Raw genomic sequence first — 16,978 nt, forward strand, 5'->3', positions numbered from 1 at the left:
TTTTTCAATGAAGGATTTTTATGATTTTATGGTATGTGGACATGTAAACCCATAATTTTTGATCATCAATTAATTGTTCTGTGTGTAACATAGGCGGTATATTCAGAAAAAGTGAAAGTCAGGTAAACGGATTTCGAAAAATATGCTACATTTGGTCTATTCCAATTATAATAATGGTAAATCCGCAAGAGAAATCGCTAAAATCACCTCTCATAAGCTGATAACTATATGCAACATTATATACCGCACCGTGAGAGAAGGCAGGTTCAAACTAAAGACGTCACATTGTAGGCCAAAAGTAGTAAATCCACGAATTGGCAGGAGACTGATTAAAGAAATTGACGAAAGACCCCAAAGCAGCACCAGATAATTGCTTTTTCTAATCAAAATAGAATTCGGAGTAAGTGTTTCACATGGAAAAGTCAGAAAAGTGCTACATAATAACAAGCCTTCATCATGAGTGACTAGGTAAAAACTATTGCCCTCCCAGCACAACATATAAAAACTATTCAGACTTGTTACAGACAACTTTTCATGCCATCTTAAGTATTGGGATGACGTTATATTTTCTGATAAGACTAAAATTATGTTGTACTATCACGATGGGCCTCAAAAAGTACTGCGAACCCCCTTTATAGCCATGGAAACACAGAATTGAATACATACCGCAAAGTTCGGAAAACTGTCAATTATGGTATTGGGTTGTATACCAACCAGTGACGTTGGTGACATCCAGATTTTGAAGGAAACAATGACAGAGTACGTTTATTTTCGTGTTTTAAAAATTATTTAACTAAAACCGTCAAGAAATTTGGACCTATTGACCTTGAAAATGCAAAAAATTTCAATATGAATACTACCAAGACAACGACCCTTCCTCATAAATCGTATTTATGTAGGACTTGGTTGTTATACAACTGCACCAAAGTCATTGACACCCGAGTCCAAAGCCTAAATATTAACCCAACATCGACGATTCATGGGTACACCTAAAGAAAAAAGTCGGGAATAGGTCGCCCACTAACCTGGGGTACTAAATAAAATGCAATAAAGAAGAATGGCTAAAAAATACCATTGGAATATGACATTCCGTAACTTATTTATTAAATTCAGATACGTTTACAAGCTGTTTTTGATGCCAAATGTGGGCATAGGAAATATTAAAACCAACTTTTCGAAAAATACCGTGAAAAACTGAAAAGTTGTGAATTTTGCAATTCTTTAGTTGACAGTGCAAATAATGAGTTGTACTCATTTTTGTTAATTTTAAGAAAATGTTTAGTAAAATTTAGCTACTTTTTATTTTATTATATTAATAAACATGTGTAAGAATTGTATTGTTAACAAAAATATTAATAATGATATTTATGTATAGCAATAAAATGATGTTCTTTTTAAAATTTTCTAATAATTTTGGTTTTGCAATAATTTAGTTGACTAACTGTATTTCTTATTAAACAGAAATCGAAAGAGAAGTGCTTGGGCGCTATCACACCCTTTTGAACAGGGCTGCTGTATACATACATACATGTATGTATGCATGTAATAATTTGAGCCCATGCTCTACTTCTCAGCATTCTAGCTTAAAAATAGAGTATTATAGAGAGTAGAGCACATTGTACAATTTCTTTTTGCAGCAAAGATCATCCATATACGTTAACGTGACTGCAACAACAATACATATATGTTCTCTTTATTCTCATCTGTCGTGGTTTAGCACAGGGCTGCTCATTTCTTCACGGTAGCGTAAATTCACTGATGGGCAGAAATGCTCGGCCTCACACACAAAAGTGTAAAAAATACATGAGTCTCTCGCAATTTGCCCACCATTGGCGTAAATTGAGAGTAATCGTCAGCCGTTGTTTGGCCTGCAACGGAGAAACACATGTTGAATGTGAGCACCACTGTACTCGCTCAGAGAGACTAATGCAGGGGAAGGCATTGTGACTCACAAGAGAGCCCATGTGCTCTAAGTGAGCGTAAATTGGTTATCGCTCACAGCCTGTGTAGATGCTAAAACATTGTGAACAACAACAAATTTACTCTCATTGAGAGCACAAGAGGGACCCAAAAATGTTCTCTGCCTCACTCTGGACTAATGCACAAAATATTTTTAGCACACTGATCACTGATGGGCAGAAATGCTCTGCCTCACACACAAAAGTGTAAGAAATACATGAGTCTCTCTAGCAATTTACCCACCATTGTTTTAGCACCACCGTTTTTGTAATCCAAATTTACGTATAAATTAGAGCGCTGAATGCATGTACTGCAAATATAAAACAACAAACATCAGACAAATAGTTATATGAGAGAACTAATGAGGCAGTTTGGGACATGGGCAAAGAGAGATAAAGTTCGGATTACGACAGTGTATATGCCATATACTATATAGGATGTGATCTAAATTATTGGTGCTCGCTTCCTTACGGTAGCGTAAAAACAAACAACATGTATTCTCTTTTTATTCCCGATTTGCCATTGCTTTTAATGGGGAGAGTGTCTTACCACTACTAATACACGAACTATTCTGAGCACCCCTGATCTAAATCTTTAACCTAAAACAGGAGGGAATATCGTTGCTTTGTTTGTGCCTTGAAGGCGAGTTGAGAGCGAGTTTCAAGAAGAGTACCGTTCCTTTGATAAAGAACTTTGCCATCTGGCAAAGCAAGAATAACATTTGGTTTGTTACGAGAACTTTTATGAGCTGACGTCAGTGCTTGAAGAATAAAGAAAAGAGGAAAGCGAAAATACAATTCGCCATTTAACAAGGATCGGCAAATTCATAGTTCAGTACTCTCTCGCAACAATGCACAAAACAGAGAGGAGTCCGATAGGTAGAGAAACACAGCTAATAAAGCGGCTTTAGTTGAGCGATAACAAGCAAGCGATATGGATGTACGACGCTTAATCGAAGAAGTACGTTTGAGACCAGTTTTATGGGATGCAGAACATCCTAAATACAGATGTCATGTCACAACGGGACGTAAGTGGAGTGAAATAGCAAAGCTGTTTAACATAACTGGTGAGTATTATATTACATATTACGCAAATAAAAATCTCTATCTTTATCAAATAACAACCTTTAATAAATTGAATTTGTTTTACTTTTGTTCTCATTCGCAGTTGATGAATGTAGAAAAAAGTGGAAATATTTGCGTGATTCCTATCGTGCTCGTCTGAACAATGCAGAGCGTCGCAAAGAGAAATCGATGGCTTTGGGTATCTATGACCCAGACAAGGATTATGTTGTGCCCTGGATGTACTTGAAAGAGATGAGCTTTCTGAAAGATTTTGTGCGAATAAAGAAATCGTTGGGAACTAATGATACAAATTCCGAAATTGATAACTCTGATAATATGATGGAAACCGAAAATAGTTTGACCGATGATGGAATTTGTTCTATCGAAGAAGCTGATGGAATTATTGATTTAGACGGTAGCGGCAATATGGATGAATTTCTTGCAATAAAAAAGGAATTTGAAGATCCAAGTGACTATTTAACCGAGATAAAGTACTCTAAAGAACACACCACCATAGCAGCAGCAACAACAACTGCAGACATTGAGAATTACCTACCGAATTCTTGTCAAGAACCAAAAACAACAACCACCAATAACATTGTAAATTGTTTAAGTAGCTTGAATTTACCAGCTGCAATAAAAGTAAAAATTGTACCTAAAACTTCCAATGGAAATCCACCACCACCACCAGCTCAAATATTGCCGCTCACAGACAACAACAGCAACAAATCCATACAAACTCTCTCAAATCCGCAAAACTCCCAAGAACAGCAAAAGAGAGTAAGTTTCCTTAAGAACCTGGAACAAGAAGAAGAAAAACTCATAAAATCGTCACAGGAAGACATGCAACTGTATTCCTCGTCTTCTGCCTCCCAAGTGGAAGATCCCGATCGCAATTTTCTCATGAGTTTTTTGCCTCACATGAAGAAATTGAATGATTTGCAAAATTTACAATTTCGCACTCAAATGTCACAATTGATGTTGAATATGTTATTGCCCATGCAAACAACAAAAAGTCAAGCCCCTCCTCCACTACTTATGGGAAACCCGCATTTAGCTGCTCAAAATAATATTACAAATAATAGATAAATTATTATACTATTTGAGGGAATTGTGGGAATTAAATGTTATCAGACTGAATTTATGTGTAGTTGTTAAAGATACCTTTATAGATTTGTTACAAATAAAATGTATACAAAATAAGCAATTAAAAAAAAATAGTTATGGTTTTTTATTAAAAATATTAGAGGGAATAAATACAAGAGGGGAATTGTTGGGGGATGTCTGCTTCAGATCGGGAAGAGTGAGAGAGACGGAGTAAAGAATAATAGTCGAGAGAAATATTATATTATAGAAATATTACATATGTATGTATGTCCGCCCATGAAAGTTGACGTAACAACAATCCTAATTTTTTTCTCTCCCAAAAATACTGCAGCACACCTATGAGAAAGATTGCAGCATTTTTTTTATTTTATTTTTTACATTGACATTATTTGATAAAGTACTGATGAGAGTTAAAGCAGAAAAGGAGAGGACAGAATTTCATCTTCCACAGGAAAATTAGATAGAGATGGATACAGAAAAAAGTAGATGAGAGATGAACACGGTAAATCATCACCGTTTACTTCTCTGATCGAGAAGGTGAAGACTTAAACAAGGGTTGACCATGACACAATAATTAAGGTAGATACATCGAAAAATTTCTACAAAAAATAACCTTACCAAAAATAATTAAAACAAGTAAGAACAGCGTTAATTAAGTTAAGACTAACTCCTTTGAGGAGGATAATATCTTAACTGACGATAATCAATTAATACTGATAATTTTTTTTAGTGGAGGTTTTCTACCCTTTGAGATTTGAAAATACCAAATAACATTCACTTCAATAAAATTTGAATTGAATTCAGAAGGAAAATGTAGTAACACTCTTTAGAAGAACACAAATGGGGCATCATCATTCTTCTTTATATTCTCTGACTACAGACTATTTGAAAATACCCTCGAAATACATAAAATTTGACAATACCAGTTCATGGGGTTAGATTATTGGCCTGTTTCTCTAAGAAGACTCAAATTCAAATTCGTTCGAATTACTACCAAACGCCTGTTATTTTAGAAAATATTTGTTTGATTGAAAACAAAAATGAATCAAACCTTTTCAATAAACGGAAGTTTTGGTAGTACTTCGAAAGAATTTGTATTGGAATAGATTTATTGAAATAGGCCATCAAACATAAATACCCAGCAAAATTTTAAGGAAGGGGTTCCATGTGATGACGTGATTTCATGGCATCTTTTGTATTGGTTCAAACGAAGTCGTGGAAGATCCGATTTTTTCATTGGCATTTGAACCAATGCAAAGGAAGCCGTTAAAGATACGATCTTTTCATCTGCATTTGAACCCATGCAAAGGAAGTAGTGAAATATCCGCCCTTTTCATCAGCATTCCATCGATCTAATAGAGATGAATTTTGAGTTTTTATTTAAACACATTTTTCTAAATATGGGTAAATCCTGCGTGACGAACGCTACATTTGTACGCGTTTTCGGGCAAAAATATTAAAATTTTTTGAACTTTCCAAATAGATGCATTGAATCTATACATGGTATTTAATAGAATTTGAGAGCACTTTCAAATGCTATAAAAATTTTTTTTTAACAAGTATAATTAGCGGAAAAAATTGATTATAAGTTATTGTGACGCACGCTACAAAAAGTGGAAGTAGCTTCCGACCTTGTGCTATGTTTTCATAATTTTTAGCAAATTTTGCATAATAAAGCACACAAAATGAAAATTTTAAAAGAAAGATGAATATAAGAGAATTCTAAAACAATTAATTTTTAGGCAAACAATTTTGTATTTTTTTTCCAAAATCAGCGAACCTAATGTGACGCACGCTACGTGATGCACGCTACATTTTTTCCAGTATATAGTAAATAAAAACTAGTGTATTTATTTTAACGAAACAATGTATATTTCTTGTAAATAACGTTATTTAAGTCATATTTTATGTTCATAAATAAGTTTATCAATGCGTATATGTTTATAAATAAATTTTATAAATTTTATTATCTGACGTTAGTGCGATTTTGAGCGCATTTTTGTTATATGACGAAAAATAATGTTTGCTTTTAATTCCGGGAATGCTCTTAACGTTAGCCCATCTCTCCGAAAGAATTCCAGCTGATTTTTGTATATAACTACTGCTTATATATAAAATAAAAATACCATTTGTATTCATTTTTGCCAATTTAAAAAAAATCATGGGCATTATTAAGAACAATATTCTGAGCTTTTACCATTTTCCATTTTTTTTTTTCTTTACGACAGCTCCGATTCCGTCTACTGCACCTTTTTTGTGAGCAGTTGCAAAAAATTCCACTCAAATTTTTCTTTGAAAAAGGGTATACTACTTAAAATGAATTTGTTTTTAAATTGACTTGCACATCCATCAGAAAATAAACATAACTTTGAAATATCATTTCATTTTTTAAGTTTCTTAACAATTAACTGAACTCAAATCGGTACGAAAACAGAATAAAACAAAAATAGAATACAAGAGAAAGTGAAAACAGAATTAAAAGGCAAAATTTTTGTTTTTATTTTTTGGGAGAACTCAAATCGTGACGAACGCTACAGAAATTAATGCACTGTAATTTTTTTATTTTTTATTATTGTAGATTTTTTTTCTATTTCCTTTAAAGCAGGATATTAATTTAATTTAAATTTATAGATGGATTTAAAAAAAAAAAGAAATTTCTGCCCACAGTATAAAAAAACATAATTTTTCGTGACGAACGCTACACCACTTGGATCTGTCTTTTCATACCTAATTTCACTTTTTCCAAAATAGTAATAGATAATATTTTCTGTCAAAATCTAAAAAAATTGAGTGAATAACAATATAGCTTTTGAGTTTACCACTTATGTTAACACTAAAGTAATAATATGAACATGTAAAAAATGTACAATTTTTGTATAAAATTAAAAAAACCTGAGGTAGGGTAGAATTTTGTAATAATTTTTGTGTTAATAATGATAGAAAAAAAAGTTTTTAACATATTTCTAAAATTAGATATCCGGTCTAATCTTCTGTGAAAAAATAAATTAATTTGGATAAAATAAAAAATTTTGGGCTGGTAGACTGTTTCTGGGATTTGCCCATATATAAGATTGGGTGACGTAGGGGATGGAGGATACGAAGGAACGATCCGAACCGGCTTTAACATGGCAAAGCCCAGGATTTATATTGGTTCCTCATTCATCTCAAGTGGACACTGACCACCCCGTGGTGTCACCTGGGGAACTGCCTTTAACACCCGCTAAAGGTAGTGAGCTAACATGTGCCGCGCGTTCACCCTTAAGAACATTAAAAACTTGGGTTTGGGCGTCGCGTTAGTAACCCTCCCCTAGAAAAAAAAAGCCTACTATGAAAAAACGAAAGAAAAGAAAAACAAATCCCCGCAAACGTTTTAAGGACCATGATCTGCGAATCTGCACCTGGAATGTTCGCACTCTTTATAGAGAAGGTGCAGTTTACGCATTGGCAGATGTACTTGAAAAGTACAAGGCCGACATTACTGCCATACAGGAAATACGATGGAACGGGAAAGGGGTCACAACAACACCTAAAGGTGACGCACTGTATTATAGCTGCCATGACACAAAACATGAGTTTGGTTGCGGATTTGTAGTTGGTCGGAGGTTAAAACATTTGGTGTCCAGCTTCACTCCAGTGAATGAAAGACTTCCTGCAATTCGAATAAAAGCTAAATTTTCAACATCAGTTTTATTTGCGCTCATGCTCCCACTGAAGAAAAGGACGAACAGACCAAAGACATATTTTACGAGCGCTTAGAAGAAACATATGACCGTTGCCCTGCTCATGACATTAAAATCATTCTAGGCGATTTTAATGGGGAAATTCATTCTCAGTGAAACGTCTGACAATGGTGTGAGGCTGATAGACTTTGCGGCTGCAAAAACATGGTAGTTAGCAGTACCAGATTTAATCATCTCGATATTCATAAGGGCACCTGGCTGTCTCCAGATCAAAGAACAAGTAATCAAATTGATCATGTTGTGATAGATGGAAGACATTCATCGAGCGTTTACGATCGTTCCGAGGCGCAAACCGCTACCTTATTGCAGCAAAGGTACGTACCCGTCTAGACGTTGCAAATAAACCACGAACAGACACAACGCGGAAGTTGGACATCGATAGGCTGCGAACACAACAGATAGCCGCAGCATATTCCACTCAACTAGCCCAATTGCTTAATGAGAGCACTCCTTGTCCCGATAACATAACAACACAATGGCAAGATATTGCCCACTCCATGCAAACAGCCGCAAAATCCATACTTGGATACCAGAGACCTCCACAAAGGAATTCATTGTATGACCAGGAGCGTCGTGCTGCTACCGACGAGAAAAATGCGGCATATAGAGCTACTTTACAATCAGTAGCAACACGTAGCGCACGAGAGAGATATCGGGAGAAAAGGAGAGAAGAGAAACGTCTTTTCCGCAAGAAAAAGAGAGAAATGGAAAAGCGGAAGTGTGAAAAAATCGAGCTGTACAGGAGCCAGAATGAAGTCCGAAAATTCCACCGAAGAATGAAACAGATGGCTTTGGTGCAGGCCCATCCTCCTATAGAGACCAACAAGGTAATCTGGTAACAGATACAGACAGCGGGCTCAGGATATGGAAGAAACATTTCTCCAATCTGCTGGTATCCAATAGTAGCGAAGACGATGATACCACAGATCCAATCCAAGAAGATTGTATTGAATGTATACCGCCCCAAGAGATGCAGATCGACACCTACCACCTTTTTGTCGATTATAAAGCTGCCTTCGACAGCCCGCTGCGTTCAAAGGTATTCCAAGCCATGTCTGAATTTGGTATCCCCGCAAAGCTCATCCATCTTTGCAAAATGACTTTAACTGACACGAGGTCCTCAGTTAAAATAGGAAAGAACCTCTCCGAAGAGTTTGGTACCAAAAGAGGTTTCAGACAAGGAGACAGCCTTTTGTGTGATCTCTTTAACATCCTGCTGGAAATGGTTATACAGAGGCAAACATCAAAAGAAGTGGCACAATCTACACCAATAGTCACATGTTACTTGCTTATGCTGATGATATAGACATCATAGGCCGATCAGTAAAAGAAGTAACTGATACCTTTATGAAGGTCGAAGGAGAATCTGCTAAAGTGAGTCTGGCGGTAAACGGTGAGAAGACCAAGTTGATGGTGTCGACGCGCAATGCGTCCATTGAGCTCGGACCTATAATATTAAGGTAGTAAAAGACTTCGTCTACCTCCGCACCTCCGTAAACACAACAAACGACATCAGTTGTGAAATAAAAAGAAGAATTATATTGGCCAACAGATGCTACTTTGGTTTAAGTAAGCAATTTAAAAACAAAGCCACATCTCGTCAAACAAAAATAACGCTCTACAAAACACTGATACTACCCGTGCTGATGTATGGCTCCGAAGACTGGGTACTTGCGCAAGCAGACATGGCAGTGCTTGGTGTGTTTGAGAGAAAAATTCTTCGAAAAATCTACGGACCAATCTGCGTTGACGGTGAATATCGACGTCGCATGAACCACGAGCTGTATCTGCTGTACAACGACATCAATATTGTTAAACGTATCGAGATGCAGCGATTGCGTTGGCTAGGCCATATCATAAGAATGAGCGATGATGACCCCGCTAAAAAGGTGTATAAACACGGACCGCTTGGCGGTGCACGCAGAATTGGCAGGCCAAGGAATAGATGGCGCAAACAAGTGGATGATGAGATGAAAAGGCGCGGTATTCCAGAGTGCGAAGCAACAAATAGAGAGAATTGGAGATCTTTTCTTAGTTCGGCCTATAGAACAAATGTTCTGTAATGGGCCAGCTAAGTAAGTAAGTCAATTTGATTTCTGACTATGTTATTATTGTGGTCTTGTGGTGGCTTCCAAGTATATAATCGTATCGAATGGAGACTAAACATAGTGTTACTAATTTAAAACTTGTGTTCTTGGCAAAATTGGATTAGCCTTCCTCCTCTTTCGTTACGTTGGCCTAATCCAAATTTAACTGTGACATCAGTTGTTTCTTCCTGTCTAACTTTCACATTAAAATTCCCCTGCATAATTGTGATATCATGGGGTTTCGTCATTCTCAATACTTTTTCCACATCACTGTAAAATTGTTCTACCTCCTCATTGTCGCCATCACATGTGGGTGCATAAACTTGTACAGCAGTTTTGACTTAGCTGCCGAAAAAAGTTTTGCATGCATTTTGTGGCAGCAAAGCGAATTTCGCACTTATCTTTAGAGTTTTTAGCTGCCAAAATGTGGCAGTTATCTGCTTCTGATATCTGTCTAAGAATTGTTTATTTGTTATATTATATTTATGTTATATTAGATGTGATTTTTACAGTTCTCTCTTTTACGAGTTTTGCTACTAAAAAGAACGGGAACGAAGCTTATATTTCTGTTTTCATAGAGTTGTTTCTGACCCTTCTTGAACTTCCTTCGTTATATGTATATCATAGATCGCATTTGTGCATAAACTATTATTCGGGATCAACAGTCAGTTCTGGCGCTCTTAATGTGCTTTATTTTTTCATTCTCTTATTCATTTGTCTATAGGTAGGTACATATTTTTTTTTATTATTTTCGCTACAAAATATTTGTTTAAATTTAACACAAAATTTGGCAACCCTCAGTTGTTTTTTTTATAGTACAACGACTAAAGTAAACACAATACAGAATCGATAGGGTCGCTTCGCGTTGAATATGTATGTATGAATATTACCTCCCAATGTTATGGAACCTATTTCGTTAAATTCGCTTCAAGTGTTGTTGTGTTTGGTTCGGCGGCTATGCAACGAACAACAATAACGAATCGACTTTAGTTGAACGAAAAATGTCAAACGGGTTGGATGCCGGACGCTTAATTTACGAAGTACGTAAAAGACCAGCTTTATGGGATTTAAAACATGTGCACAATAAATCGTATAAATTAATTGGCAAGCAGTGGAACGAAGTGTCAGCTATTCTTGGTGTGGATGATGGTGAGTAAAGCAACAAATAAAACAGAATTATTCGTTAATGTTTGAGTGGTTATTGCTGTGGTGGCGGCACAAACACACAAACGTAACACAATAACCACGTATGCATTGATGAATTCGCTTTGTTTTATCTCTCCCTCTCTTCGTTAACAATATGCGCTTTTGTGTGTTTCGTATCATTTGTATATTCTCTATGGTGTGGATGACGACTACGCTACACCCGGTTCAGTTGACCAAGTTCGACGTAAATGGAAAAATTTACGCGATGCATATCGTGCCCTAGTGAGACGTTCAGAAATTCGTAAGGAAAGGGATAAGGCATTGGGTATTTACGATCCACAAATTGATTATGACAGTAAATGGATATTTTTTAAAGAGTTGAGCTTTATACGGGACAATAAAAGAAAACGTCGTCGTCGCCATGAAATAGTCAAAGACGAGGGCAATAATTCAAAAAATGATTTAAATGAATCGGAATTGAAAGACATTTCCGAAATTAAAATTGAACAGACGCAGGTTGGTGACGATGAAACAGCGTATTCTGGTGATGATGATGATGTGGATGAGCGTTATGAAGAGTTTGAAACTTATGATGATCTTGATAATTTGGATATGTTACCCGAAGAGTTTCAGAGTATATCGTTGCCGGAACAAGAATTTAAAAGTATACGACCAGCAAGTATATCTGTTATTCCCATTGCTAATGAGAAACGGCAAACAGGGGACGATTCACATGAAGGTACAACTTATATTCCCAACAACGTTCCCACAATGCAACCCGAAACAAGCACACATCAGCCTTCAAATGAGAACACGGCGAATTGTCAATGTTCTTCGCGAACTGAAAAAAATGTTCATTTTCTAGAAAATCTTGAGCAAGAGGAGCATAAATTAATAAAATCTACCCGGGATGATATAAAACGAGCCACAAATCATACCGGTGATCCGGACTATAATTTTCTTGTTAGCTTCTTGCCACAAATGAAGAAAATGAACGATTTACAGAATTTACAATTTCGTGCACGCATGAGTGACTTGGTATTGAATATTATGGTACCTACAATGCACAATACGGCGCCACCACCTCTAACAGCGGCACCAATGACCTCCGTACGCAGAGAATATCGCGGTAATTCCCAATCTCTTAATGAAGAATGTGATGATAATGACTTTTCCATCAATGCAGCGACATCTACCAGTTAAACATTTTTGTCATAAAAATATGTATGTATATACTGTAGTATAAGAAATGTATTTTGTAAATAAAAATTGGTTGAAGAAAGTTGTCAAAAACAATGAAAGAATCTTGAAATAAATGATGAAGCCATGCTGATAGTACTCATTAACGAGCAACCAGCTAGGTAGGGTATAAATAAATGTATACTCCTAAATTCCTTTGTAATCTTGTTAAGAAACCTTATATATAAACATATATGTACAGTCTGTCGCAAAAGTTAGTATACACCGTTGAAACCAAAATGTATTAGGGATAAATATCACTATAACTTATTGAGAACAACAAACGATTAGTTTTATTTGATAGACAAGAAGGTTGTCTTCCGTAATAACAATTAAAAGTGGGCAATATCTGCATACATTAGCAAATGTTCGGTTCGAATCCCAAAAAGACCAAAATTTATGTCGCAAAAGTTAGTATACAACGGAGAATACTCGTAGAACGGTGTAAAAAATTCTTGATATTTTTGAACAAAATGAAACGAAATCTGTACTTAAGATCATAAAGAGTATATTAATTGGTTTTAATGACAGTTATAGTACTTATAGTGACAAGTCCAACGTACACTGGATCGTAAAATCTACAAAAATTGGTCATCTACAAATACAACAACTGTAGCGAAAAAATTCCGGGTGTTATGTCCTGTTTATGAATTCTAAAGCCATGAAATGCTCAGAAGAGCTCTAAAGTTTCAATATGGGGTGATCTTGATCGAGTTTCGACTTGTCCTGTTTGAAAGAACTGGAATTTCTTGAAAGAAACCCATAATTTTGATGCCATTGTCCTTTTGAAACATGTAATAATCCTTAATCCTTACACATAAGGACTTTCCTTTTGAGTTAATTTTCTTAAAAATGTTGCCCCTTTTCATATTACCATGAAAAGTAAATAGTAGGAGAACCTCAAGGGCCGTTGTAAGCCCTACCGTTATACTGTCCTACCGGCCTTTTAGCAGTATCGGACATGCTTCTCGCGTCCCTAGTGTCTAATGTACTACTAATGTCTAATGAACTACTTCTAACTGATCCATTTAGTTGTACTTTGGTCCTAAGTGAAGCGAGCACAGATTTTCAGAGCGTTTTTGTACTATCAATGCGTTATAACAGCAGAGAAAGCTCTGTATTAAAATTTTAAATTAGCTATCATATCCTTCTGTGGTGGTGGAGTATCACTGTAGTGCTTACACCAGAAATTGAGGTTCTCCTACTATTTATTTTTGGTGGGAATGTGAAAAGGGACATAATTTGTGAGAAAATTAACTGAAAAGGAAAGTCCTTATGTGTAAGGATTAAAGATTATTACATGTTTCAAAAGGACAACGGTCTCTAAAGTATGGGTTTCCATCAAGAAATTCCCGTTTCTTCAAAAAGAACAAGTCGAAACTTCATCAAGATCACCCCATATTGAAAATTTAGAGCTTTTCTGAGCATTTCATGGCTTTAAAATTCATAAACAGGACATAACACCCGGAATTTTGTGGCTACAGTTGTTGTATTTGGAGATGACCAATTTTTGTGGATTTTACGATCCAGTGTAGCTTGGACTTGTCATTATAAGTACTATAACTGCCATTAAAACCAATTAATATTCTCTCTATGTTCTTAAGTACAGATTTAGTTTCATTTTGTTCAAAAATATTAAGTATTTTTTACACAGTTCCACAAGGATTCTCCGTTGTATACTAACTTTTGCGACATAAATTTGGGTCTTTTTGGGATTCGAACCTTACATTTGCTAATGTATGCCAATATTGGGCACTTTTATTTGTTATTACAGAAGACAGCCTTATTGTCTATCAAATAAAACTAATTGTTTGTTGTTTTCAATAAGATATAGTGATATTTATCCCTAATACATTTTGGTTTCAACGGTGTATACTAACTTTTGCGACAGACTGTATATGCATATGACTTTTTGACATTTTTCTCAAAAATGATTTCCTGTAATGAGAATGAAGGAACTTTTGCCTATTTATGTCTAAAATAACATTCATTTTATTATAAAAAATAGGTAAAAAAACTTTTTAAGTTAAACGGTTTTATGTTAAACATACATTGCAATGTTTATGATAAATGTACTAAAAACCAAAAAATAATAAAATAGATACAGTCGTGGGAATTATAAACATATGCATAGACTAGACTAAAATAAAACCGTGGGGCACGTCAATTGTCTACAAATTATCGACTTACTGTGCGATAGAAGAATCGTTTAATTCGTCGTTAGGCAGTTGGCCCGCAGACGGTGAAGAAATTACTTACTATTTCTTGCTCATGGAAATTCCAATAGTTATACACTCCATGTAAATAAAAGAGATGTTTCAACTAGTTTATCGTTGGACATTCACACTGCTGCCTGGCGAGGAAGCGTTTCACTGCTCGTAGTTTGTCTTTAATCGTCAAAGTACTACTCGCTCACCACAATGAAACCCTAAAACTCACTTATAATCGAGCTTGCTAGCTTGTTTCCACATTCTAGCCCTACTTATCACACGTCCATCGTTGTCGGTTGAACAACTGCCTAATTATAGTGTAACATTACAAAACAAACATTTTAATCAACGATTGTAGACAATTGACGTGCCCCACGGTTTTATTTTAGTCTAGTCTATGCATATGTTTATAATTCCCACGACTGTATCTATTTTTTGGTTTTTAGTACATTTATCTTAAACATTGCAATGTATGTTTAACATAAAACCGTTTAACTTAAAAAGTTTTTTTACCTATTTTTATTTTCTAGTTTTTAGTTTTTATTTCGCATTCTGTTTAATTAATTTAGTGCTTCATTATTGCAAGGTTTCTTGCCCGTTAGTTTATTGCAGTCCAACTGTACCGCTAACGACGTATCATTTTTAGCCACCCTAACGCCACACAGTCCTCAGCACGATAAAAAATCTTGACTTAGGTGGTGGATTCAGGCTGGATTAATCAGATACCTAAATTACAGATTCAGTTTCTAAATTTAAATCTTAATTATACGCCATTTAGTGGCTGCGCCCATCTTAAATATTGAGGTTGTATAGTGCACTGTATTCTTCTTGTCAAGCCCTTTTATTTGATACCCATATTGCACAGTGGATCCACTTGTATGGAGAAAGTGACCAAAAATATTTAGAGTGTAAAAATCAAGGCAATGCCCCGGTTACAGCTTTATGCTGCCTCGAAGTGTGTTTTAAGAAACCACGAGCGTGACATTCGCCCCCCTTTCCCCTCTGGAGGGGGTATACGGTAAGAATTGTTTTATGCTGTTAATACAAAATGACATGAACAAAGGGCCCGATTATCTTATGATGCAGAAATAGGCTTGGGGAAACAGAACAATCTCCAAAACAACAAAAAATCCAACCAATTTAGCAGATTAAAAAAATCAATTTTTTTCTGAAAATTGGTAACATTTTTAATATACACATAGCCCAGAAAGTCTGCGTTCACCTTACTACTATTCAAAAACGATGCTAAAACTTTAATAAATAGGTAAATGAGATCAGTTTTTGTAGTTAGTTTCTGTAGGTAGAACATATTAGTCTATACATAGAGTGATAATTAACTATAAAAAAAATCGGAATTTTGAAGTCAATGCCCAGATCTGGACGGTCAAAGCTCAGTTTTGGACGGTCAAAAATATTATCAGAACGGGAGGAGCGTAACATAACTAATATAGTTAAAACAAACAGTCCGATAATTACTTCAAAAATTGTTGAAAATGTGAAAATGGCATCCAAAAAAAGTATTTATGCACAAACCGCCAGAAAAATACTGCATAAAGCTGGATATCATGGTATAGTCGCACGGCGAAACCCGTACATATCACTAGTGAACAGGCAGAAGCATATTGAATTTGCTAATGAATACATAAACAAGCCTCCAAGTATTCCGGAATCAAGTCATATTTTCGGCCGAAAGCATGTTCTATATGTTTGCAATGAAAGGACTTCAAACTGTTTGGAGAAAGCTCGAACAGCGCTTGAAAAAACAAAATCTTGTTTTACACTGTAAAAACTGGCGAGGGTGCTGTTTTAATTTGGGGTGTGTAGCAGCTTCTGGAGTGGGCCAACTTGTATTTATTGAATCGGTAATGGACATGTATGGTTACCTGAAGCGCAATTTGAACCAAAATGCAGAAGAACTACGAAATTTTGGTTGCAACAACATAACGTTTCAAAGCATACTGCTGAGACTGTAAGGTTTTGGCTCCTATATAATGCCCAGATCTGGGTTTTGACATAAAAATTCGGGTTTGTTTATAGTTAGTTATCACTCTATGTATGGACTAATATGTTCTACCTACAGTTTCGCCAATATTTCGATAGCTTTTTCCATAATTTATCTAAAATTTTCCTTTAACGATGCCAATTTCTTTGCCCTTGTTTTCCATTCTTGAAATAACTTACTTTTTTAAGTTAAGTATGCAAGCGACCTCACAGAATGACCAGTTGTGACAATATTGATTAAAAATGGGAGAAAACTTCAAAAAAAAATCAAAAAAACTAACGGTATTATTGCAACATACAAAGTGAACGCAGACGTTTTGGGGCTTTAATTTAGCAGTTGTAACACTTTTCTACCGTTATCTTCGTAATAATAATATATTTTCTGGAATTTTTCTTTTTATTCTGGTACTTAAGAGTGCCAATAA

General features: G+C 35.5%; 2 protein-coding genes across 3 annotated transcripts in view; both read left to right on the forward strand.

Moving 5' to 3' along the window:
- Positions 1 to 2,572: 2,572 nt before the first annotated feature.
- On the forward strand, positions 2,573 to 4,241 carry LOC141401585 (uncharacterized). The gene is made up of 2 exons (XM_073981899.1): positions 2,573 to 3,025; positions 3,127 to 4,241. Exons 1-2 carry the CDS (start codon positions 2,893 to 2,895, stop codon positions 4,110 to 4,112), a joined length of 1,119 nt encoding a protein of 372 aa, XP_073838000.1. The 5' UTR covers positions 2,573 to 2,892; the 3' UTR covers positions 4,113 to 4,241.
- A 6,599-nt stretch (positions 4,242 to 10,840) lies between these two features.
- Positions 10,841 to 16,978, forward strand: part of LOC141401584 (uncharacterized) — a 31,594-nt gene continuing 25,456 nt past the window's right edge. Inside the window, exons 1-2 of one of the 2 annotated variants that reach the window (XM_073981897.1) lie at positions 10,902 to 11,106; positions 11,333 to 12,467. In XM_073981897.1, coding sequence (XP_073837998.1) covers positions 10,959 to 11,106; positions 11,333 to 12,306 — 1,122 coding nt within the window. In that variant the 5' untranslated portion in view covers positions 10,902 to 10,958 and the 3' untranslated portion in view covers positions 12,307 to 12,467. Of the gene's footprint in view, positions 11,107 to 11,332; positions 12,468 to 16,978 lie in introns of those variants that run through there. The other variant, XM_073981898.1, reaches the window with a different exon arrangement.

Source organism: Musca autumnalis, unplaced genomic scaffold (genome assembly GCF_047663935.1).
Source record: "Musca autumnalis isolate F117 unplaced genomic scaffold, ASM4766393v1 scaffold_4, whole genome shotgun sequence".
Lineage (NCBI taxonomy): Eukaryota > Metazoa > Arthropoda > Insecta > Diptera > Muscidae > Musca > Musca autumnalis.